Consider the following 27,310-nt stretch of genomic DNA (forward strand, 5'->3'; position numbering starts at 1 on the left):
ATGATTTCTTTGATTAATGACATTAAATTTGTGTTATGACAACTTCAGTCTTTATAAAAGCAATTTGTGCCAGTTTCACAACAAACAACATCCGGAAACATTCTCTGTTCTTTTCCCCTCTTTAGTTTAAAATGATGGGAATAAGCACTTTTGTTCTGTACTTGCAAGCTGGCATGGCACCATATGGCTAATGTTGGTGTGTGGCAATTAGCGAAGCTGATTAATGGTGAACAGCCCAATTTTCTGCTTACAATTGCATCAGTGTTTTCAGGTATATACAGGCTATTGCATACATACATACATACACATATGATTGCATGTCTATGCTCATTTGGCAAAAAGGGGATGAGGACACTAAATTTTTTGCATATACAGTACATTAGCTGTCAAATAGAATAAGAGAAAAAATCTGGTCCTTTTTATTGCAAAAGTGCCTTACAACATCTTTAATATATTTATTACATTGCTGGTTAAAGCCAATAAATATATGTTAATGTTTCCATGTGAGTCAGGGCATATTTGTTATCAGAGCAGACTGAAATTTGAGATTGAGTAATGAGTTTCTGCTTGTCCTAATTAACCAGGCATCAGGGTGATATTCATGAGGGGGTGGGTTAGAAGGGTGGGCGGCACTGTTAAAAAAAAACCTAAAAATAGGCACAAGTCGATCATCACAACCTACTTTTTAGGCAAATTCATCTTTGGATGTTAATTAAATACATATAAAAAGTACAGAAAAAGTCACCTTCTGCTTGTGTTTTGGCTTTATTGTTCACCATGGGTTTGTGGGTTTGACCTGGATTGTATTAGCATGAAGTGAGCTTCTATTTAGTAGTTGTTTTAGTAACTGTAAACTCAATCATGAAAGCAAGCAAACTAAAACAGAATGCAGCTGTATAATCTACTGGCTATTGGTTATTGTCCTTAAACCGACATCATAAAAAGCACATGCTTTCAAAGTAAACGTAGTAAGCAACATGTAGACACAGGTTCTCGACACATGCACGCAAGAAATATAAATTCTTGTCCAATGTCTACCCTTTTTTTCTGTAAGTGTCCCATAGGAAGCCAGTCAAGACAGCTTTTTAATTTTTCACTAATTGTAACTTCTGAGGTGTGTAAAGCCCTTAAGAATTTAGATGTTTCTAAATTGCCTGGTCCTGATAAATTAGAACCTTATTTTTTTAAGTTAGCAGCTGATTTTATTGCTCCATCTTTGACACATATTTTTAATCTTTCACTTATTACAAATGAAGTCTTAGTGATATGGAAATCCACATTTGTTCTCCCCTGTTAAGAGGGGGAGACGCCACACAAACAGATAATTACCGTCCCATTTCACTGTCTGCTGGCTAAGTCCTTGAATCATTAGTAAACAGTCAATTAAAGGATTTCCTTGAAGTAAATAGTATTATGTCTAAATTTCAATTAGAAAGAAACACAGCACTATTACAGTGGTTTTAAAGGTATTAAATGATTTAATTCATTCTGTGGACACTAAAAATATTGTGCAGCCCTGTTATTTGACCTTTTTAAACTTTTGATACCGTGGATCATACCTTGCTGTTACAACGCTTCAAAAGTATTGGTTTATCTAATCATGTCATCTAATAATTGGTTGGTTTAAAAATTCTCTTACAAATCGAAATCAATGTGTGCAAGTGGATGGCCTTGTTTCTAGTATTTTGAATGTAACTAAAGGAGTTCCACAGGGTTCAGTTCTGGGGTCTCTTAGGTCCCACTTTATATTGTGTCGCTTATACCTGTAAACTTACATAGTAACTATATATGTAAGTAGTATGTAACTACAGTGTATATACACAGTGGTACATAGTATTTGTGTAATACTGGTGTAACTCCACACGTAACAACACACTGAATAGTATGTGTAAGTTCAAATGTGTAACAGGACATTAATAACACAATCTTTGGTAAACACCCTTCAATGTGAATTATTTAGGTGATTCTACAATTTACCTTAAAACAACATATAAACATTGTATATTTCTGTGTACAATGTTGTTAAACAGTTGCTCAAAGGTTTAGGTTTTATATATTACACAGTAATTGGTGACCATTGTACACTTTACATTGAGTGGACAGTTCCTCAGGATTTACCCTGTAATTACACTGGTATCACAGATGAAATCTTCTAATCCAGCGTTAGTACAGCCATTCTCATACTAATACAATATTCAAAAGTACATGGTATGCCAACAGGTGTGGAAGTGGGAAAGCACTTGCAAGTAAATATTGTTGTTATACAATGCACTTATTACAAATTCTTGTCACAGATGTGTACTTTTTTAGTGTTTTTACTAATGTCCTGTTACTCATTGTAACTTACACATACTATTCAGTGTGTTGTTATGTGTGTTGTTACACAAAAATACTATATACCAGTGTGTACATACACTCTAGTTACATACTACTTACACATTTAGTTACCATGTAAGTTCACAGGTATAAGTAACAATATAAAGTGGGACCTATACAGTAAAAAGAAGAGGCCCCAATACTGAACCCTGTGGAACTCCTTTAGTTACATTAATGTACTAGAAACAAGGCCATCCACTTGCACACATTGATTTCGATTATATATATATATCCTTAACTATGGCCTGTCCTTAACTATGTCTGTTCCTAAAGTGCGGACTGAAATTGAAGAAAAAAGGCTTTTAAATATGCAGCACCTTTTGCATAAAATAATACAAACAAAGTTGCAGTTTAAAGAATTGATTTCACTAAATGCTTTAAAAAAAAGGTTATAAATGGTTTAGAAATTGAAACACAGGCTTGTAGATATTTTGAATTGTTTGTTTTTTAATGTGTGATTCAAGTTAACTGTCAATTGTTTTTTTTTTTTTTTTGTTTTTTTTTTATTAGACACATGTGATATGTATACTGCCTAATCTTGGCCAGGACGCTTTGGTAAAAGAGATTTTTAATCTCAGTATTGTCTTTCCTCGTAAAATAATAAAGGTTGTATACCTCTGGGGTCAGGAAGTTCTCAAATAACATTATGCAAAAATATCATATTTTGATGTGTTTTTCAAAGGTAAATGTATGTGTAGATTATACAATGTATTCTTAATTGCAGAACACTATTTTTTTTTTAAAAAAAGAAAGAAAAACAGGTTCTGAAAGAGATCATGCCTCAGCCAGCTAAAGCAATGCACAAGTAACTCAAAAGTAATGTAACGCATTACTTTCTATAAAAGTTACTAGTTACTTTTTTGGGAATTAACTCAATATTGTAATTCATTACTTTCAAAAGTTACTTTCCCTAACACTGTATGTGAAACACGTCTCTTACACTGGCCTGTATATATATACCCTTATCTCATTTAACATAAAAAGAATATGCTGGTTAGTCCCCACCTACATACAACAATAGCTACATTAAAAATTATTCACTTGTACAACTTGTACTTTTTATATTTACTTTTGAAATTTTAAGGAGAGAAAGCTGTAGATGATTAATTTTCTGATGATATTTTATGCATATAGAAGACACTTGACCACATTGGCTATTTTAAATATTTATAATTTTAGAGACTCAGCTTGTTGGGTGACCATCAGCCTTTCATACTGAGCAGACTCAAAGACAGTTGACGTTTTGCCACAAGATGGCGACAGAGACCACATAATAAGTGCTTAGGGGATAACAACTCATCATGAATTTCAGACTACAGCTGATAAAATCATTATAAAGTAGGTAAGTGATAAGTCGATCTCTCTCTTAGGTATGTTGTAGTGCTGCATTTATAACAGTAATCTGGTAGTGTTTGCTTTGCTTTGGCTGTTTCAGGGTTTATTATTGTAATCTGATTACAATGGAGAAATATTGGAAAATCTCTTTAGACTGATGGCATTTTATGCTGTTCAACCTTATGATCTTAAAATGTGAGAAAAATCACCTGTTTTGTCATCAATTTTGATATTATGCTAGAGAATCATTTAAATACTAGCACTGAAGTGACATTGGTAAATTAGAAACAGTTTCTGCTGTTCTGACGGTCAGCTGCAGATGTGAATGAATGGTGGAAAAAAATAGTTCCTCATTCAATAGGGCACTAAGGCAACAAACGTCTCCCACAAGTGCCGATATACAGCCACATCGCACTGCTACTCGTTTTTGCTCATTTGTAATCCTTGAAAATTGAAATGCGGCCTGGAGCCAACGCACACCTCCCACCAGTGCCGATATACAGCCATACTGCACTGCTACTTGTGTGATATTACTAATATTTATGTAAATTTGCTTTAAACTATTATGTAAAATAGATTTAAAACACAAATAACATCATGATAGATTTTAATTATGTTTTGAAAGATGCTGAACACAGTCCCCTATAAAATTCTTTCAACAGTAAAATGGGCTGAATTGATCTTGACACCCACAACAACTTTTTTATTTCAAAATAGTTGTTTGTTTATAACTGTTTGCTAATATTCTGTGATAACACTTTATCACACAATATTTTGAGCATTGATAGATTTAGATAGCATAGATAAGTAAAGATAAATTACTTTGAAAGGTGTCACAGTGTACAAATGGGTGGGAAATAGAAAAAGTCTCACCTGCACATGATTTCATGAGTCAGGAGTACACGGCACATCTCTGGGTTCTTGTCTTGACCTTCGTAGATGATGGGCTTTAAATAGAGGAGAGAAAATGTTAGTTTGAATTTAAAGATTATTTAACAAGAATGTTACATTTTTAAAAACATGTACATCAAAAACAGCAACCACCCAGCATCCAACCAAAAAATAAAGTAAATTTCTTCCCTCATCCACAAATCCACTAAGCATTCACAGAAGCCAGAAATAATTGAGAAATACACTAAAAGGTGAAATAATTCTATATTTAAAGCCTGTTGGTCAGGTCGTATTTAGCAAATTTCAGCATGTGACATATGGAATCATCTACTTGATTCCTAGACTAACTGTTCAGAGCTTCTTCTTTTTTTTTCAAACAAGACAAAGGCTCATTATCTAAAACAGAAGGTGAGAATTGAAGGTGCCCCAATAAGAAGGCTCACTGTTTCACTTATTGCTTGGGTAATTACTCTCCCTACAAAGCATGTTGCTGATGTGGGGTAACGTGATAAACACTGTAATGAACAAAAGGACAAGCTCTGAGTAATACAAACAAGCAAAAGAACTGTTGTTACAGGTGGATATGGTAAGGAACTAAACTGGTTGATCATACATACTGTATCTGCAGCTAAAAAAATAGATTAATTCATTCATTCATACATTCATTTTCTTTTCGGCTTAGTCCCTTTATTAATCAGGGGTCGTCACAGCTAAATGAAACGCCTACTTAAGCTTTACGCAGTGGGGGGGAAACCGGAGCACCAGGAGTAAACCCACACAAACACAGGGAACACACTTCTTGCTGTGAGGCGATTGTGCTTTCGGCTTAGTCCCTTTATTATTCAAGGATCGCCACAGTGGAATGAACCGCCAACTTATCCAGCATATGTTTTATGTAGCGGATGCCCTTTTAGCCACAACCCAACACTGGGAAATATCATACCCTCCCACATTCACACACTACGACCAATTTTACTCATTCAATTCCCTTATACTACTTGTCTTTGGACTGGGGGGAAACCGGAGCACCTGGAGGAAACCCACGCGAACACTGGGAGAACATGCAAACTCCACACAGAACCAGCAACCTTCTTGCTGTGAGACGATCGTGCAACCCACTGCGCCACAATGATTCAAACATTGTAAGTATAAAAACATACATGTTTTGTAGTGCAAATACTTTTCTTGTATAATTATACTATAGTTTTTATTAAACTACCCTGAATAAAATGATTCAAAAATGATTTCTAGGATTTACTTTTTTTTTTTTTTTTGTAAAAGTGGTTGTAAACAAATTATTTGGGTTGAATTTAAATGAACAAATTAAGTTGAACATTACTAAATTTAATTTGTTTGTTTAAATTCAACACAATTTTTTTTTTCAGTGTAGCAGATAAATTATAGAGAGAGAAAGAGAGAGAGAGCAATAAATTCTTCCATATTTACAAAAAAAATGCTTTAAATATACAGTAAGTTGGACAGCTTATGTGAAACCAGATATTTAATGAGAAATTAATTTGGACAGAAAAGGTCATCTACACTGCTGCAAAACTTTCATAAATAATAATATATGTATATAAAATATATTATTTTAGTGAATGAAGCACATACAATGACTACAGTTACATTAATTAACAAAGCAAAGTTTTCAACTTTATGAACACTTTTAATTGATTCAAAAATATGAAACTCAACCAGATTTTATTATATGCATGCGAGCTAGATCCAGGCCTTTATAGAAATGTAAAACATTCTAGTTTTAAAACTATACTTAGAGCATGTTTTTCATGTATTGTTCTTTGTTGGAAGGATAAAGTGTTATATAGCATATATAGTGTTATAAAGTGCATATATAGGTACCACCTTTACAAATCTATCTTTTAAATTCATATTTTTAATATGAAGCTATACAATGTTCTTTTTGTGCATATACATTTTAGCCAGTACTGAAGCCAAATCTACAGCTTATCTAACAAAATAACTTAACAAACTTAATGATAACAGTCCAAAAACTAGTGCACTCAAATGTATATGTTATATGTCAAAATACAGTTGAAGTCATAATTATTAGCCCCCTTTCAAATTTTTATTTATTTATTTTTATTTATTTATTTATTTATTTTTTCCGTTTTTAAATATCTCTTAAATTATGTTTAACAGAGCAAGGGAATTTTCACAGTATGTCTGATAATATTTTTTTCTTATGGAGAAATCTTTTGTTTTATTTCGGCTAGAAAATCACATTTTAATGAAATAAAATAATAACATTTTAAGGTCAAAATTGTCAGCCCGTTTAAGCTATTTTATTTTTCTACAGAACAAACAAACCATAATTATACAATAACTTGCCCAATTACCCTAACCTGCCTCGGTAACCTAATTAGCCCAGTTAACCCTTTAAATGTTACTTCAAGCTGTATAAAATATAAAATATCAAGTAAAATATTATGTACGGTCATTATGGCAAAGATGAAATAAATCAGTTACTAGAAATGAATTATTAAAACTATTATGTTTAGAAATGTTTAAAAAATCTTCTCTGTTAAACAGAGAAGATAATAATTGTGAGATAATTGTGACTTCAACTGTACATTGCCTATATTCTCTGAGAAATTTATAAAAATATTCATTTTCAAAATGGGATCTATTCAATTATGATGAGCAAGTACATGAAAAAAATCTAAACATCACATAAATATAAATGTAGAGTGAAAATTAACTCACCATAGTTGCATAGTGTTTTTGTTTTGTTTTTATGGTGTGAATTAAAAAAAAAAAAAGCACAGCTGAAATATTTGTGACTAATTGACATTTTTGTAAACATCATGCTTCTCTATATTGCAACGACTAGTCGTTATTGCAATTAGGATATCTGTAATGTGATTACGACTAGTATCTCACGCAGATTCAACTGGGAGCAAATGCAATGCAGATATTTTCAAATATAATTGTAACAAGTCGAAACGAAGTTAGAGATATCTCTAATTACCTTTGCGGATGTATGATATTTACATTTGTTTATTTGCTTTAAATGCTCATGTTGTTCTGTGCATGTATTTGAGTTTTGTTTGATGCAGAGTGTTTTCTTTGAGCAGGACAAATTAAAGGTAGGCTACAATTCATATATCAGGCTGCTTGTATTAAACCACCGAATCGATGGCATGAATCGTAACTGAACCAAACCGCGAGACCAGTATAGATTTACTTCTCTACTGGAAAAACACAGATAAACTCTCACATTCACACACATAGACTTTATTTATTTTATTTTATTCACATCCAAAATTGTTTATATAAACTAAAATATTTGAATCTTTTCAACTCATTCATCGTTTTCTTCCTATTTTGTATTTCTTACTCATGGGTAAAATATGAAGTGTTTATGCACTCAGGCAGAGTATTTACACTAGCATATGATGTGCCAAACCATCAGTGGCGTGTGGCACAGAGGTGGTGGGGGGAGGCAGGAGGCTGGAGGAGGTTGGTATGAGAGAGCAGTTGGGATGCCAGACTGGAGCATGGTGCACCATCTTGTACGGCCCCCTCAATATTCTCCAAAATTTCTCGGCTTTGCTCTCACCCCTCCTTAACACAAAACACAGGATTGCCAGACTGGCAAAGCCTTGTGTGTCCCCCTCCTCCCTGAGATGAATGTTGGACACGGTATGCCATTCCGAACAGTGCTGCATTTGACTACGCCAAACATGTCACCTTGCTAAGACTGCGATCTTGTCTGTAGGCATACCGACTGGCAGAAAATCTGTCCTGTTACACGCAGTCATTACTCTCTGCCATATGACGGGTGTGTAATTCAGCAAGCCTATCCAGCATCAAAGAAGTTTGTCATATTGACCTTAAAAAACTCAAAAACTAAAAAAAGGATCATTTGACAGGAGAAATATTCGGAGGAATCGGCTTATTATTTGATGCTTTTTACATTTGCATTATACAAAGGCTCTGAAAGAGGCATTGTTACAGCCAGTGCTGAAGTTGGCAAACTCTAAGCATTTGTTCAGATGATTTTCATTCACATTAAAGGAATGAGGGCCAAGGTCTTCTAGAAGTACACAGCATGCATCACTGTCTGCCAGCCCAAAGACTTGCTCCCTGTTTCTATCTATAAACATGACCGTTCTCTCTGCCTAGTTTAGCAGGTCTATGTATAAAACAGCGATATTTATTTTATAAGAAATAAAGCTTAAAAAAAAAAAAAACACTCACTGGCCACTTTATTAGGTACACTTTACTAGTACCAAGTTGGACCCTCTTTTGCCCTCAGAACTGCCATAATCATTCATGGCATAGATTCACCAAGGAACTGGAAATAGTACTCAGATATTTTGGTCCATATTGACATGATAGCATCACACAGTTGCTGCAAATTTGTCGGCTGTATGTTTATAATGCCAACTTCCCATTCTCTATTGGTCCTCTATTGGATTGATAACTGGTGAGTATGGAGGCCATTTGCAAGCTTTATGATATGGCGTGTTATCTAATAATAATAATAATAATAATAATAATAATAGCCTTTATTTAGCCAGGTAAGTCAATTGAGAACCAGTTCTCACTTACAATGACGACCTGGCCAAGAGGCAACATAAAAAGCTGATACAGTAATACAATAACCAATTTACAAATGCAGATAATAACATATAAAACCAAGGAAAAACTAAAAACAAGCACAGTGATCTTGTACTATTGACTGGATTGAATTTTTAAAAGATGATAGTGGAATGAAAGTGTTGAGCTTTAAGGTCTGCTGCAGATGATTCCAAGCATCAGCAGCGGAATACTAAAAAGAGTAGCGACCAAATAAAGTGCAAACCTTGGGTATGCAATGGTTAATAAATGCATATGTCGACTTCTTTTCTAAATACTAAAAAGTGACTGTAAATATAATGGAGTTTTCCCAATAAGAGTTTTGTAAATAAACAGAAACCAATGAGTTTGTTGACGTGATTGAAAAGAAGGCCAATTCAATAAAGAATACAGTTGACAGTTATGAGTATTAAATGGTGCACCAGTGGCAAAACGAATTGCTGCATGGTAAATAACATCCAGTTTGTGAAGGAGAGTTTTTGAAGCTGATCTGTAAATTAAATCCCAATAATCCAGAATTGGTAATACTGTTAATTTGACCGAATGCTGATTTGAAGAGTACGTAAAGGAAGATTTGTTTCTGTAAAGAAAACTAATGCAGGCTTTAACTTTTTATTTCAATTCATTTATGTGAGTTTCAAATGAGAGTTTACCATCTAACCAGATACCAATATATTTGTAGCAGTCAACATAATCCATCTCAGTACTGTCCAATAAGGAAATTTTAGGAGGAAATTCAAAATGTGGTAAATGTCTATTAAAAATTACCATACATTTTGTTTTATTAGTATTTAAAACATAATGAAGATTGGCAAAAGTGAGTTGGTTGCTTAAAAACTGGCTTGCAGTGAAGAAAGTGTTGTTATCTGCTGAAAGTAGCCATCAGAAGATGGGTACACTGTGGTAATAAAGGATGGACATGGTCCGCAACAATACTCGGGTAGGCTGTGTCATTGACACGATGCTCAAATCAAGACATTATCAGACCCGGCAACATTTTTCCAATCTTCTATTGTCCAATGTTGGTAAGCCTGTGCGAACTGTAGCCTTGGTTTTTTGTTAGCTGACAAGAGTGGCACCCGGTGTAGTCTTCTGCTACTGTAGCCCATCCGCCTCAAGGTACAACGTGTTGTACATTCAGAGATGCTCTTTTGCATACCTCGATTGTAACAAGTGGGTATTTGAGTTACTGTTGCCTTTCTATCTGCTCAAACAAGTCTGGCAACTCTCCTAAGACCTCTGCCATCAACAAGGCATTTGCTCCCACAGAACTACTGCTCAGAGGATATTATTTCTTTTTCTGACCATTCTCTGTAAACCCTAGAGATGGTTGTGCGTGAAAATCCCAGTAGATCAACAGTTTCTGAAATACTCAGACTAGCCTGTCTCGCACCAACTACCATGCCACCTTAAATTACCTTTCTTCCCCATTCTGATGCTTAGTTTAAACTGAAGCAGATCGTCTTGACCATGTCTACATGCCTAAATGCACTGAGTTGCTGCCATGTGATTGGCTGGTTAGAAATTATCATTAACAAGCAGTTGGGCAGGTGTACCTAATAAAGTGGCCGGTGAGTGTATGATCTTTGTTATAAATGTAAAATATATCATCTAAAATCTATAAAATGTAATTTCCTATCATGCCCTATTATTGAAGGCATGTATTACAAACAGGTTCTGTCTGTAATGTACAGTTCAAAAAAAGAACACAAGCTCTCAAAAATTGCCATCTTGATAAAAGTAATGCTTTGGATGCTTTTAATGGGATCAAGCAGCAGAAGGTGCTGTGATAAAAAAAAAAAATACACATATATATGTTTTGTTTGTCTGAATGTGCAAAGGAGCCATATTAAAAACTACCCTATAATCAGCATTAAAAGCATGATATTTAGGGCAGTTTTAACTGTGTGCTAAAGTGCAAGAAGGACACATTATTAAGCATGATCCGTTCATATGCCTTTTAATACATATTTCATCTTGCCAAGCACACTTTCATATTTTATCCAGCGTTTTCCTCAATGGCTTTGATGTGACGCCTGAAATCAAGTAAACAAGATGCTATAAATATATGGAAACCTACTTCCTACACAGTTGGCATCATCTATTAGCATGTTATTAAAAACACGGCTGACTTTTTTTCCCAGGCCACCGTGCTACCTTTAAAGAGGTGCTGTCTTGGCAGTGATTTCCGCTTTTGTTCTCCCACACACACAGAAAATTTTACAAACACGAATAAGTATTCGACCCCACCCCTCATCAGCTGTTCTGACATAAAGCCTGAGAAACAAGAGAATGGGAATAGGCATGCAGACAGACAGGCAAACAGTTTCAGAACAGACAGGCAAGAAAATAAAAAAGGTCAAAGGAAGAGAAAGCACAAAAGAATGGAAAAATAGTTAAAATAAATGTGGAGAAATTAGCTGTAATGCTAAATTAATCAGGTTAATAACAATGCTTTTTCTGTATAAATGTTTTGTAAATTCAGACAAGGGTTGTGGCATAATTAGGCGGCTAAATATACCTTAAGGGCAAATTAGGTGATGTTAAAAAGCCAGCAAATAACATGGATCCTAAACAACAAACAATCCATGAGGTATAAAGTGAGGAAATGTGGGACAGATGAGAGAAGAGTGTGGGAGGTCTGCTGCCTGTGTTTGTCAGATGTGTTGGCACTGAAGCTGCTGATCACAGATTTAACTGTCAAACTACTGTCACCAACTCTGTTTTGTACCCCATCATGAGTTACAAACTCACAATAATCATGTATTATAATATTGCCTGTCTGTTCTAAAACTGTCTGTCTGCATGCCCAACTCTTGCTCTCTTTTCCTATTCTCTTGTTTCTCAGGCTTTCTGTCAGCAGCTAGCTCTCTACAACTCTCACATGGTCACCCCAGGGGCGCCTCCAAGGGGTGGCCAGGGGTGGCCACGGCCACCCCTCGGTAAACTCTGGCCACCCCTGTGGCCACCCCTTTGGCCACCCTAATATAATTTTGCGGTTGACATTATTGATTTAAATGAAATTATAAATTCCCAATATTTAGATAAATAAATAAATACAAAAATAAATAAATAAAATGCAGTCACTAAATTATTGTTGGTGTTACTGACGTAGCTCTCCCCCTCTGGTTCAATGCTGGTGAAAGCAAACTGACGCATGCGCGCGGAAAACCATTCCCGCGCGCCTCACGCACTCCTGTGTGAATCCCGGTTGGTTGTTTGCATGCACGCCGACATAATAGGCACCGCTCATGCGCCGTGAAACCGGAGTAACAGCCTTTTGTGCAGAAGTGTCGGCACGCAGCGAGTTTTGAAAGTCGTTTAAAGTTTATATAATATAATGATGATGATGATGATGATGATGATGTTACTTTCACTAAGCATGCCTTTAAAGCAGAAAGGAGGGATAATGAGTCAGGGAGGTAAGACTTCATAACATGATTTCTCAGCCATGATCTGGTCTAAGACCACAGATAATTCTATAATACATTTTTTGTATTCTTTAGAATTGTAATAATTAATTTTCATGTAAAAGGTTTCTTAAGTGATGTTGGCATATCACTCCAGTTGTTGTTTTCCAGTAATATTTAGGACTGATTTCTGTTATTTATTTAGAATAATATTTGTATATTAATATTAATTGTATTTATTTAGAATAAATATAAATAAATTGTTATATTTATTGAATAACAAATCTAACAATTCAAGAGAGGTGGGGGTGTATAGGGTGGTTCGCCCAGGGTGTCATTTAAACTAGAACCACCACTACCCTCCCCGATCGTCCTTGACAGCACGCACACACCTTCAATAGACAGCAATGGATATTTAATATTTACCTTAAGCTACAGTATATCAATAGAAGAAGCTGCATTAATAAAATGGTTCAAAAAGCAATATGGATAAATAATATTATTAGGTATAGTGAGTGTGTATAGTAATGCCTTTTGTTCAGTTTGTTCATTTGTTTGGGTAATTAATAAACTCATTATTCTTTCATTCATTTTCTTTTCAGCTTAGTCCCTTTATTAATCCAGGGTCACCACAGCAGAATGAACCGCCAACTTATCTAGCACATTTTTACACAGCGGATGTCCTTCCAGCTGCAACCCATCACTGGGAATAATAAACTCATTAATCTTCATTAATTTTAGACATGGCATATCTCGTATGATGTACAATAAAGGCATGTAAAAAAAGAAGTTATTTATACAGTATATGAAAAGTGTTTTTAAACTAAACATAGATTTTTATTTGGTTTGCACATGTACTTGCTGAATTATTTCAAAGAATAAATAGCAATATTTCAAGTAGAATTAATTAAATGAATAAAACTACATTATTTCGTTTACCAGAAACAAAAATACAACATTACACTGAATTCATTATTTTTTTTTGTGTGCCACCCCAAGATTTGGTGCGGCCTCTTCTGGCCACCCCTAAGAAAATTTTCTGGGGGCGCCACTGGGTCACCCACTAAAGCTAAGCAGGGTTGTACCCAGTCAGTACCTGGATGGAAGATCACATGGACCACAAGCTTGGTTGTGGCTGGAAGTAGTGTTAGTGAGACCAGCAGGGGGTGCTCAACCTGTGGACTGTGTAGGTCCTAATGCCCCTGTATAGTGAAGAGGACTCTATACTGCTCAGTGGGTGCTGTCTTTTGGGTGAGACATCAAACCGACGTCCTGATTCTCTGGTCATTAAAAATCCCACAATGTCCCCCCGAAAAAGAGTAAGGGTTTAACCCCGGCATCCTGAGAAGGGTCTGGCTGCAGATTTGCACTTTCACCTTCAGGCTTGCATTCTTAGGCACCCACACTTCCTATGCAGGTGATGTCATTTACAGTTGCTACATGCGATAGTTTCTCTATGCATGTCATCTGTGGCTGCTTTCCAAATGTTCTACATTACAAACAACAAATTCGCAAAAGATTTGTGAACTTTTCATATTAATTTTTTCATATACATGCTTATTCCGAATATATGTGAAAGACAAAACGTACTAAATGTACTATTCGGCTGTTAGAAAAATACGTTCTATACAGTATGAGTGTAAGCAGTGTGTATGGTATTCGGACATGCTACATCCGCCATTTTGTCATGGTCATGTGACCTACTTGCGTCAGTTGCATCGCTTCACTCCCATTTATGAATTCTCTCACAGGGCATCATGAGGTAGCATAGCATGCATGGGATGCACACTTCAGAATCTAGCTGAAAGTATAGGTCATCCAGGTACTTCTCGCAAACTGATTTTCGAATTCAATGAATTCGGACACACTACTCGGCTCGCATACTGATTTTGGCTTACTATATAGTATGGAAGAATGCAGTTTCGGATGCAGCCTAGCTGTATATAATCAAAGTAAGATATATGAAGGAAAAAAAACATGATATTCTACAAGTGAAGCATGAGCACACATTGTTTAGCATCTTAGAACAAACAAGCCTTAAAAATACACTGTGGACCATCCCTTTAAAAAATCCATGTTCTTGCTCACTTAAATTAAATACTACAAGTGTAGTATATGGAGTGTAATTTTGTCAACTTTCTAAATTGTTCTGAGTTAATGATAATAATGATAATGATAATGATAATGATAATGATGATAATAATAATAATATTAATAATAATAATAATAATATTTTAATAAGAGTTAAATTTTGACACTAGTTTACTGATTTAGTTTACTGAGTATTTAAACTATGAACTAATCAATGACATCACTGTCATGACAAAAAAAAAACATGACTACAGAAAGGCCCTATAGCTCATCTTCCGCTAGCATAAATCAGCCTTACCACAGAATTAAAAGCTCTGTAACCACTCAGAGTACTAAGAAAATATGGACTCTAATTACAGTCCAAGCTAAAGCTGTTTTAGCTGTTTTTACTACTGCAACATAAACAGAGTGGTCGCCTGCAAGTGTTTTAGCTATAACAGAATTGCAAAACACTTTAACAGTCTCTGTGATTAGTAGTTGTCGTTCCCACAGCCATTTAAAAAGTAATACTAAAAATTCAAATCATTGCTTCACACTAAAGCAGCAATCACATTACAGAAGTCATTTGACCCGGAATCCACTTGATATTTGTGTGAGACAGAAAGATTTATCCATGCAAATTAAGAAGCTGCACAACAACTTCAAATTGCTTAGTTTGTAAGGTACTTCTGCGTATACTGTTTTATGCCTCGCTAAAGATTTAACGATAAACACAACTTTTTTTCTTTTTGCAGGTTTAACTAATGACTACTTTCCTCAAACAGCTAGATCACTAACTGACAATATCTCCTAATCACAAACGAGAGAACAACATTAAAGATTACTCAGGTTGTCTGTAGCCTCTTAGAATACTTGCATTCTCACTTCTTTCTATTCAGACTGAAAGCTTGTTCTTTAACTTGAGCCACAACATGAGCTGAACCACCTGTAGCTGTGCTGTGGTCAGCCGGTATCCAGGTCTTATTTCACCATCTCAACAGGTATAACTGCCCCCAAGCAAAACCACATCTGATCTCAAGCTCTTTCTCACTCTCAAACACCAAAAGAAATCAGGACACATGGCAACCGAGCTGTGCATGTAGTAAATAAATCACACAACAGTGCTTTTTGAGCTGTTACACAGTAACTAGCTTCTTGTTGCACATTTGTGGCACAGAATAGGATTTGATATCCTTAGACTGCCATTACACATGTTCCCCAAAACTTTAAGTGTTGTTCCAAGCACATCTCTTTAGTGAGTGATTTAACGATAGCTTGTCTTCACATCTGAAAGTTTCTTGCACACAGTATAACAGCGAAAGGCGTCGCAATCTCATTCCTTCTGACATCTAATACATGTTGTAATACCTGAGCAAAAATAATGAATACAAGTGCTAAATATATTCCAGGAAGACTGACATGAAAACTGCCGGCAAACAACTACAAAAGATTTGTGAGGGGGAAGCCAGCGCACCTAGGTGATTATTTTTTTACTTGACACTGATAAACAGCGCTCTAGCGACACTTTGCTCAAAGTGCCATGTCCTCCCACGAAGTGCAGCAAAGCAGATAGTTAAGAAACAACAGTACCTCTTCCTTCTACCAGACTAACGCTGTCAAAGTGGCAGCTACTGGGGTTTAATGTGCTTTGATGTTCCTCACAATGCAGCTTAAGTGGGAGGGAGAGGGAGCTGCCGCCTGCAGGTAAGTTAGCGACCCTTAGTGAAGTGCAAAGAGCCTAGTGTCAAGCCTTTCTTAGTTTGCAGGAGGCGGCTAATAAACAGGAATATTTAATAGACATTCTTCGACAAAAGCTAATTGTTAATTCGAATGACATTGCTGATCCAGGGCCAGCATTTTAGTTCATTTTGGTTATATAGGTCATATTTATATATGTAGTCTAAGTCAGAATTATAAGCCTCCCTGTTAATTGTTTTCCACATTTTCTGTTTATTCGGAGAGCAGATTTTTTTCAACACATAAGATTTTTCTAAACATAAGATTTTTAATAACTTATTTCTAAGTACTAATTTATTTTATCTTTTCCATGATGATAGTAAATTATATTTTACTAGATATTTTTCAAGAAACTTCTATACAGCTTAAAGTGACATTTAAAGGCTTAACTAGGTTAATTAGGTTAACTAGGCTGATAGAAAAATGTAAAATATACAGCTTAAAGGGGCTAATAATTTTGACATTAGAATAATTTTTAAAAAAATTAAAACCTGCTTTTATTCTAGCCGAAATAAAACAAATAAGACTTTCTCTAAAAGAAAAAGAATATCAGACATACTGTGAAAATTTCTTTGCTCTGTTAAGCATCATTTGGGAAATATTTAAAAAAGAAAAGAAATTCAAAGTGGGGCTAATAATTCTGAATTCAACTGTATATATATATATATATATATATATATATATATATATATATATATATATATATATATATATATATATATATATATATATGTGTGTGTGTATGTGTGTGTGTGTGTGTGTGTGTGAGTGTGTGTGTGTGTGTGTGTGTTTTACTATAAAACATACAAACACTAAACCAGGCTGGCCCAGGGCCACATGTCTTCAGTGACAAATAAAATCAAATGTAGGAAATAGGCAATACAAATAAAGTAGGTCTGCCATACTGTACATTCCATAAATGTAACTAGCCAAAGCTCTAGAAGCAGCCAAGCATAACATGCGACACCAATGACTACAACAAACATGTACAATGTACAAATTACAAAACACACTATTAAAAATGGCTATACTTATAAATGTAAATAGTTGAAGTCAGAATTATTAGCCCCCCTTTGAATTTCTTTTTCTTATTTAAATATGTCCCAAATGATGCTTAGTAGAGCAAGGAAATTTTCACAGTATATCTGAAAATATTTTTTCTACTGGAGAAAGTCTTATTTGTTTTATTTTTGCGAAAATAAAAGCAGTTTTTATTATTTTAAAAAACATTTTAAGGTCAAAATTATTAGCCCCTTTAAGATATATTTTTTCGATAGTCTACAGAACCATTGTTATACAATAATTACCCTATTATTGCCTAGTTAACCTAATTAACCTAGTTACGCCTTTCAATGTCACTTTAAGCTATATAAAAGTGTCTTGAAAAATATATAGTAAAATATTATGTGCTGTCATCATAGCAAAGATACAATAAATCAAGTATAAGAAATTATTTATAAAAACTATTATTTTTAAAAATTTGTTGATAAAATCTTCTCTCTGTTAAACCGAAATTGAGGGAAAAAAACAGGGGGGCTAATAATTCTGACTTCAACTGTGTGTATGCATTTATTTATTTATTTGTTTGTGTATTTATTTATTTATTTTGTTATTTTGTACATGTTGAATAAAATGTCACTAAGAGAACAATGATTCTGCGAATGGTTAGCAAGGCATGTGCAATCTAAAAAATATCCAAAATGAATATAAAGGTACCATATAAAACAAACAGACACCAAGCAAATATATAATCAGAAAAACATTCTAAATAGATGCCGCTGATATTGAGCATGTAAAAATATTGAGCATGTAAAAATATTACCCTGCCTTTGGGGGATACACATGCACGTATACAACACTGTGAGATTCATCTGTGTGGGGCACAAACATTTCAACCTTTTGCATGTCCTGGTGCCCCAACATGTTTAAATTAGCCACTGATGGCATGTGCAGATGGTGGTGTGCAGGACAAGATGAACTCTTACCTGTTTAGTCATGGAGTCAATTAGTCTTACATAAAAATCCTGTTCTGTTCTGATGCCTAGAAAACATAAACATGAAATCAGCCTTTTTATTTTTATTTTTTTCATTTAATTTTCCAGTTACACATTCACTAAACAGTGACTTTACATTAAAACAGCACAAGGCAGAATACTCTTGAAATAACTCAAGCACATTTTGATAGCTTAATTGTGATATTTTCATGTGAGACATCAAAGCAATATTATTTTAATATGATATTTTTATAATATAATAGATAGATAAGACAGAGAGAGGGAGTTTAAACAACTATTGCTATTTATTGATACAATCATTTTAAATAAAATATATAAATATGCATAATTTATTTTTAAATATGCATACTTAAGATATAATTTAATTAAAATGCATATTTGAATTAAAATGGTTAAATATTTATAAAACAGACAATGACCAACTAAATAAAAAAACATATTGCAACATAAATTAATAGTGCAACATTAAGTTCAGTTATAAATAAAATACAGTCAAATCGTTAAAATGGCACAATGTATATTATTATGATGAACTGAAAATTAAAATATGTTTTAGAAAGCACTGTGTACATCATGCTTGACCAATAGCAGACATAACCGCTGGTTTATTTAGAAACTGACCAGATGACAAATGATAGACAACCTGTCAGATCACACTAATGAACATGATCAATTCTCCCTCGAATTAACAATTCATAATGCGTGGTCGAAATAGAATGTGAATCGATTTAAACCTTGACTGAATTATAATTGCGTTTAAAAACTTAATTACTTATAGTTGATTTGGATAAAATAAATATGAAATAGTTCACGGTGAGGGGTTAATCACTGGTTGCGTTTTTACAGAAACAGTCGTGATTTAAATCACTGCCTATTCGTCAAGCTGAAATGACAGCATCTACTAATGTTGCTATTTTAGTGCAATAAATTCCGACAATCAATCAAAGTCCGCTAAGTCACACTTCGTACGCAAATAGTCTTACCGTTGCTGTAGAGAAGTTGCAGTCTGTAATGTATCCCATTATTTGTCTTTTCTCCTGTAGTCTCCTAGGCATAAACAACATAATATTACAACAGGTCTTAAAATAATATCCTAAACAGTAATGAAAAACATAATTACATTGCTTTGAACAAGTAAATTGTTTTGCGCATACTAAACACTAGAATTGTTTTAGCGCAATTAGTACGCTCCAAATTCAATTTGGATATGTATCTATTTTATAAGAGGTCAACATTATTTCGCTGATGTGTCTGCAATTTACTATGGTCACATTTAAGTAGCCTAAATAAATGTATTATCATTTAATATAAATGTGTGAATTGCGTTTTGCTTTAGCCTACTTCTGGTAAAGGGGCCGAAAAAAACAAGAAACTGAATTGATTTGAATGCTTATAATTACAACAGACTTGTTTTGTGAGCAAAACTTTCCAGCAAAATGTATGAATATTAAACCATCTGTAATAAACACTGGTCATATTAAACAACCTTCCAATTTAAATAAATGTTTATCTTAAAAAATATTTAACCTTGTGTAATATTTAGGTATTGATATATAAAATATAATGTCTAAAGTTTAAATTAATATGTCTATTTCTTTTTTCATATCTTTAAAATAGGTTATGCGTGAGTTTGGTGTTTATTTTGCACATAGGCCTATGTTAAAATTCAAATTGTATATTTAAGGGCACAATATGCGACAGTGGTGATGCTAAAAATCAGAGTTTGATGCTCAAGCTTACCTTCTCTTTTTCAACAAATCCGACAAAGGAGGTTCTCTCTATTTCCACCGGCTGACCTTGTCGATCATAAAGAGCTAAAACAAAGTGAAAGAAGTTGGATTTCCGAAGATTTGAGGGCGGCTGTTTCTCGAAGTGCGCACGGGCCAGTCCCACTCCACTGCAGAAAAGACACGCAGAAATGCCGTGTTACAACATCCTTTAGAAATTAGTTGAAGATGTTAAACAAAACCCATGTAACATTGTTAATCCGTTAACTGATTTTGAGAATTAAATAAGCTTATAGAACTGCGCAAGTAAAAGCTACATTTTATTGTTGTTATTAAAAGTAGTAGTTTTCTCCAGCAAGTTCAATCCAGTGGTCATAGGACCTCCAGATGTTATGCATGCAAAAAAAAAAAAAAAAAAAAAGAAAAACTTTCCCAAGTATACGCAAACTTTACATCCAGAGGAACTCATCAAAGATCACTGATCGACAAACCAAAGCTATTCAAAGACTTAATCCTCCACAGTCCGGTTAAAGTTTCCCCAAAATGCAGCAGCACGATCAGTCCACGCTCCATGTGAGGTAAAGATGCAGCCCCGGGGGTCTCTTACCTCTGCGCGGCCGTGTTCGCATCCAGCACCCCGGCGCCTTGAATCCATGTTCGGACAGTGTTCATGCCGGCTCCGATGGGTTCTTCTTTCAAAATACTCCCACACCTTTGGATGCTCTCCTGAATCCCAAACATGAAACCTAGATTTCTCAGTTTCTCTTCCCGTTAATGGTATTCTCAGGTACCCTTATTGCGCGCGCCTGCGCGTGTGCGTGTATGTGTGCGTTAGCGAAAGAGAGAGAGAGAGAGAGAGAGAGAGAGAGAGTCTGGCAAAGCTAGACAGATCCCGGTGTCACCAAGACGCACAGTGGAAACAATACGAAATGATTTATAATCTGCGCCGACGTTTCTTTCAAATAACGATCAAGCAGATCTCTTATCAAATAGGCTAGTATTATGCCCTACAACTTTTATCGTCGTTTTTTTTCCTGCCAGAACAAAAAAACAGATAAACAGATAAAGTGAGTAAATCTAGAGGATCCCCAAATCCTTCACCCTTGGTCAAACTGAAGTGATTTATTTCCCGTCCCAAAGGAATCAATCCTTTCCTTAAGTGAGAGGAAAATAAACACGAGCTTATAGCAGCCACAGAAGCTAGAAGGAGGGACGGGAGAGGCGGTCCAAAGGCAAAAGGGTGTCAGATCCGCCCAACTTGATCTGCCAATTCTCTCTTCTCCACGCATTTAATCAGTCTATTAGATGGAATTTCTCGAGCATTATAAAACTGATTTGATTTAGACGCTATAAGACCTCTCGCAAAATGGATCTTTATTAACCCATTTATCTTGATTCTTATACTGATATGATAAACTTGTACCTTGTTCGCAAATTCGAGAGAACCATTATGGCAGATTATGTCGTTTTCTATGGATAAGTGCACGCGCGCTGCAATGTTGGACCGAGATTCGCAAGCGTATTGAATTTAAATATGTAAAAATGAAAAGACTTGAGGGACCATAATTTTGCGGAAAACTACTTCCAAAGATGACAGATATCAGAAGAACGTAGCCTTATAGGATTCTGCATCAATTAGTTCAGTTATCAACTGGCTATGTCACACAAACACACACTAATCACTCAATGAAAGGCTGATCTGTGGTTAGATAAGCCGTTGATTATAATTAATTCTATTAACTTTAATTCTTACAATTCTTTGTGAAGGTGACTTCTCTGGCACCGATTCTCTTTCTCTTATCTCTATCAAAAAAGAAAAAAAAAGAAGTGAGAGATTATTTTACATCAATTTATTTTTATTTCATTTTTGCCATTTAAAATAAATATTAATAATAATAATAATAATAATAATAATAATAATAATAATAATAGACAAAGAGAGAAATAGAAGAGAGCAGACGGATTTACGTCATGCGGCATAAAGAATTCATACAAAAGAAATTAAAATTTAAAGATGCTTATTATGTGGTTGATTCATGCGCCCACGAATACGAAGCTGATATAGGCCTAGTGAAAATTGCTCGACAACTCTTCCAATTTATAGCAACAGCCTACTAAATTAAAAATAGCTTAGGTAACTTATAAATTGCTAGCCCTATAGGGTTACATATGATCTAACATTTTTTAAAAATTGGTCTTACGCCTGTTTTTAAAAAAGTGACTTTAATTTCTGAAACAACAAAAAAAACTTTTATTTCCAAAAATGATACTCGCAGTAGCCTATTAAATTTGACTAGTTCATAGACTATAAGAACACGGGACTCATGAAAATGCAAACATTTGATGCGCTCAATTAGCCTATATTATTTGGGAATTACATGGAAACAAATAAGCTCCCCGTTAAATACACACACACGGCGCAAAGCACATCTCATTGTAACCACTTCATTTTTTTCAAGCGCTCTGACTGACAGATATGCAGCCGCGTACGCAGGCCCCTGGGGCCACTATATTTGTAGTTTCTCTTTCTCCCCTCGTTTTTCTGCTCACAGTCGTGCAAGTCATCATACAATGTTAAAAAATAAATAAACAAACAAATAAACAAATAAATAAATAAATAATGCAAAAAAAAAAACAATAAAAAAACGTCAATTTGTATATTGGAAAAAAATATTTAATGAATTGCATAGACAGAATTGGCATAAATATACTAATTAAATAAATGTAATAAAGTTTAAGATGTTAAAACAGGTCAATGTACAGGTGCCATAATGCCATAGAGCCCATTTTTCGATTAAAACGAATAAAATAATTAGTCCCTGCTGAAAAATCCAGCTTAAACCAGCCTATGCTAGTTGCCTGGTTTTAGCTGGTCAACCAGGCTGGTTTTAGAGGGGTTTTGGCCACTTCCAGGCTGGTTTCCAGCCATTTCCAGCCTGATCTTAGCTGGGAGTCCAGCCAAAACCAGCTATATCCAGCTTAAACCAGGCTGGTCAAGCTGGTTTTAGCTGGATTTTGCTGGTCATTTTCCAGCCTGACCAGCTAAGACCAGGCTGGAAATGGCTGGAAACCAGCCTGGAAATGGCCAAAACCCCTCTAAAACCAGCCTGGTCAACCAGCTAAAACCAGCCAACCAGCCTAGGCTGGTTTAAGCTGGATTTTTCAGCAGGGTGTAGCAAGCATATCCATTTATCGATTCAAGGCTTGGACAATAAAACTGAAACGCAGGCCAGTTTAGTGTTAAAGGCTTCAGGGCTAAACTTGTTCACTAATTTGGACTACAAGAGTGTAGAGGTTTAATTAGCCTTCACATTTACATAGCTCTTTTCTGGACACTCAAGACACTTTACACATTGGGGGGGAATCTCCTAATCCTTCACAGGTGTGCAAGCATCCACCTGGATGAAGCGACGGCAGCCATATTGCGCCAGACCACGCAACACACACCAGCTAATTGGTGATCAGAGTGATGAAGCCAATTATGATTTGGGGATGTCATGATGGACAGAGGCCAGTGGGCATATTTGACCAGAATGCCAGGGTTAAACCCCTACTCTTTTCGAAGGACATACTGGGATTTGTAAGGACCACAGAGTGTCAGGACCTCGGTTTAATGTCTCATCCGACATTCATGCTCACTGTCCCCTTCATTATATGGTGCGTTAGGACCAACACAGACCGCAGGTTAAGCGCCCCCTGCTGGCCTCACTAACACCTCTTCCGACAGCTTTCCCATGTGGTTTCTGATCCAGGTACTTACCATGGGCGATCATGTGAGAGTTACAAAGAGCTAGCTGCCAGGTTAGCAAGGTAATATCACAGTTTTGGTTAAAATATTGCATTGCACACATCATTATGGGTCACATGTCAGAGTTTAGAATGGACAAATTGTTGGTGCACATCAGATGCACAGCTGGTGCATCTGTGACCAAGACAGCAAGTTTTTGTGATGTATCAAGAGCCATGGTATTCAGGGTAATGTTAGTATACCCCAAAAAAGGACAAACATTCAAAAGGAATAAGTGGCCACAAGAAGAAGCTGTGTGAAAGGCATGTCCAGGCGTTAACCCAGATTGTATTCAAAAAAACAAAACCAATTTAAACTGCCCAACTCACTGCAGAATTAAATGTGCACCTCAACTATTCTTTTTCCACCAAAACTGATTGTCTGGTGCTCCACAGGGTCAATATACATGGCTAGGCTGTTATAGCCAAACCTTTAATCACTTGTGCCAATCTCAAATGTTGGTTTCATATGGTGCCCACAGCACAAATCTTGGGTTGTGGACAATGTGAAACGTGTATTTTTCTCTGAGGAGTCCACTTTCAATGTCTTTCCCATATCAGGGAGAGTTACGGAGTGAAGAAGCCCCAAAGAAGCATACCACCTAGAGCGTTGCATGCCCAGAGTAAAGCATGGGGGTGGATCAGTTATGGGTTGGGCTGCAATATCATGGCATTACCTAGTCTTATTACTTGTGTTTGGCATTACGCAGTGACCTCAACACTATTCATGAAGTATGGCTCAAAATTCCTCTGCATGTCTATTTGCAGGGCTTGTATCTGTCATTCCCAAGACAAATTGATGCTTCATTGGCCACAAAGTAGTCCATATACCATACTAATGAATTATTGCGATCTAAAAGCAGGAGTATCAGTTTCACTGTCCAGCCCCAGTATATGTATACAACCCTAAATCAGAAAAGGTTGGGACAGTCTGGAAAATGCAAAAAAAAAAAAAAGACAGTGATCAAAATTTACTTTGACTTGCATTTCATTGCAGGCTGTAACTACACATAATAGTTCATCTTTTGTCAGGTCAACTTCATTTGATTTGTAAAAATCAATATACATTACAAATATTCCTATCATTCAGACCTGCAACACATTCCAAAGAAAGTTGGAACAGGAGCAATTTAGGGCTAGTAATAAGGTAAATTGGTTAAATAATGATGTGATTGATTGTAATTATGATTTGTTACAAAAGCGTTCAAGAAAGGTCAAGTCCTTTAGGAGCAAAGATAGGTCGAGTATTGCCAGTTTGCCAACAAATACATGAGAAAATTATCTGGAAGAATTTCAATGTGTAAAGGACAAAAGCACAAGCTTGAATTAACATGATCTCCAATCCCATTACCACATAGACTCAGGAATACTTTGGCAAACCTTTGTCAAGTGCCAAATACAGTTACATCCTCAAATGCCAGTTAAAACTGTACTGTGCCAAAAGGATGTTATCAGTGTCCAGAAGTGCCGTCTACTTCTCTGCACTGTAAAAAATGCTGAGTTCCACACAAACTATTTGTGTTTGGACAACATGAAGGAATTAAGTTAACTTATTAGTTTTTGCAAGTTTAAGTGGATTAAAAATGAAACAAATAATTTGTCCCTAAAAATTAAAATAATGTCTTTTAAATAAGTTGTTTAAACAACAACTGTTATTTTTAGAGTGTGGGCTATAGGAGGCATTTGGGATGGATACAGTACTGTGGAAATGTGTACTGTGGTCAGATAATCAGTATTTCAGCTACTTTCTAGGAGAAATGGACACTGTGTGCCCTGAACCAAAGAAGAAAATGATCATCGAGACTGTTACCAAAAGTCCAAAAGCCAGGGTCTGTCATGGTATGGGGTTATGTCAGTGACCTTGGCAAAGGTCATTTGCAGTTCTGTGATGACACCATAAATGCTAAAAAATACAGAGATTTTGGAGCACAATATGCTGCCTTCTTTTCCAGGGATGTCAATGCATATTTCAACAAGGCGATGCAAAACTACATTCTGGACACATTACAAAGTCCTAGTTGCAGAGGAAGAGAATGCATGTAATCAACTGACCTGTCTGCAGTCCCAAACTGTCTCCAAAAGAGAATGTATAATGCATTTTGAAGCGTAAAATAAAAAACAAAGACCCTGTACTGTCGCCCACCTTAAGAGTTGTTGGCTGGAAGAATGGGACAAAATTACACCAAAAACACTTCATCACTTGCGTGAAAAAGGAATGGCAACATTACAAAGTAGTAAATGCTTTACTTTTTAAAAAAATGCGTTGCAAGAACAGAAATTGGAAAAAAAAAAAAAAAACACTAAATGAACAAATTGAGTATATGTGTGTGTGTATAATGAACTAAATTTGTTAATCAAGTTGGTATTTATTGTTAAACTGTAAATTATTTAACTTTTAAATAACTGCTTTATTGTATGTAGTTTCAAATAAATTTATTAATTAAGTCATTATTTCATAACTTTCACATTAATAATAATAACAATAATAATAGTTATATTAATTATTAATATTAGAGTGATTTCTGAAGGATCATGTCCTGAAGAAATTTATATATATAAATATATATAGTTGAAGTCAGAAGTATTAGCCCCGTTTATCTTTTTCCCCAATTTCGGTTGAACGAAGAGAAGATTTTTTTTTTTACACATTTATAAACATAATAGCTTTACTCATTTCTAATTACTAATTTATTTTATCTTTGCCGTGATGACAGTTAATAATATTTTACTAGATATTAAAATCTAGATAAAAATCAAACGCAGCATAGAGCCAGACTATACAACCCCAATGGGAAAAAAATGTGGTGCAACAGCGCCATCCTGTGATAAAGTGTATCAGGTTAAATAGCTGAAAATCAGTTAACACTTAATGAGTAAGCTACTGATGGATGTGGTTGCTTATGTGTTCATGAAATGAAATGCATTTGCTTAAATTGTTAGGTGTTTTTTTTTTCAGTTTCAATTTTCCAGTTTCAATTTTTATTTCACACATCTCAATACTGTAACAATAGGAATTTCTGTCTGGAAAACATGGCAAGATCTAGCTTTCTCTAGAAACCGAATGGCATATTGGCATAGATATCTTTTCTTAATAAGGAAAAAGAATATTCCTATACCTTAAATAGTGTCAGCAGAGTCACAGTCAATAGTTAAAAGGACCTTTCCCCCCAAACATCTTCTTTTGCGTTCAACAGAAGAAACTCAAATAGGTTTTGAACAAGTGAAGGGTGAGTAAATTTCATTGTTGAGTTTACTAACCCTTTTACTAACAGGAAACGTAAACAGCCATAAGCAATTCATTTCCAAAAAATAAACAAAAAACTCTTATCCAGTGCAAATAAAACAACAACAAACAAACGTC

General features: G+C 35.2%; 1 protein-coding gene across 8 annotated transcripts in view; it reads right to left on the reverse strand.

Annotated features, from left to right (window-relative positions):
• Positions 1 to 20,987, reverse strand: part of ebf1b (EBF transcription factor 1b) — a 281,523-nt gene extending 260,536 nt beyond the window's left edge. For all 8 annotated transcript variants that reach the window (XR_012396818.1, XR_012396817.1, XR_012396815.1 and 5 more), the window contains exons 1-5: positions 20,771 to 20,987; positions 20,177 to 20,333; positions 19,420 to 19,483; positions 18,407 to 18,462; positions 4,585 to 4,658 (exon numbers count right to left, since the gene is read on the reverse strand). Coding sequence is in view for 4 of the 8 variants with exons in the window: in XM_073935435.1 (XP_073791536.1) it covers positions 4,585 to 4,658; positions 18,407 to 18,462; positions 19,420 to 19,483; positions 20,177 to 20,333; positions 20,771 to 20,904 (485 nt within the window). In the remaining 4 variants the exon portion in view is untranslated. The remainder of the gene's footprint in view (positions 1 to 4,584; positions 4,659 to 18,406; positions 18,463 to 19,419; positions 19,484 to 20,176; positions 20,334 to 20,770) is intronic.
• Positions 20,988 to 27,310: the final 6,323 nt, after the last annotated feature.

The sequence above is a fragment of the Danio rerio genome, chromosome 21 (genome assembly GCF_049306965.1).
Source record: "Danio rerio strain Tuebingen ecotype United States chromosome 21, GRCz12tu, whole genome shotgun sequence".
In the NCBI taxonomy this organism is placed as follows: domain Eukaryota; kingdom Metazoa; phylum Chordata; class Actinopteri; order Cypriniformes; family Danionidae; genus Danio; species Danio rerio.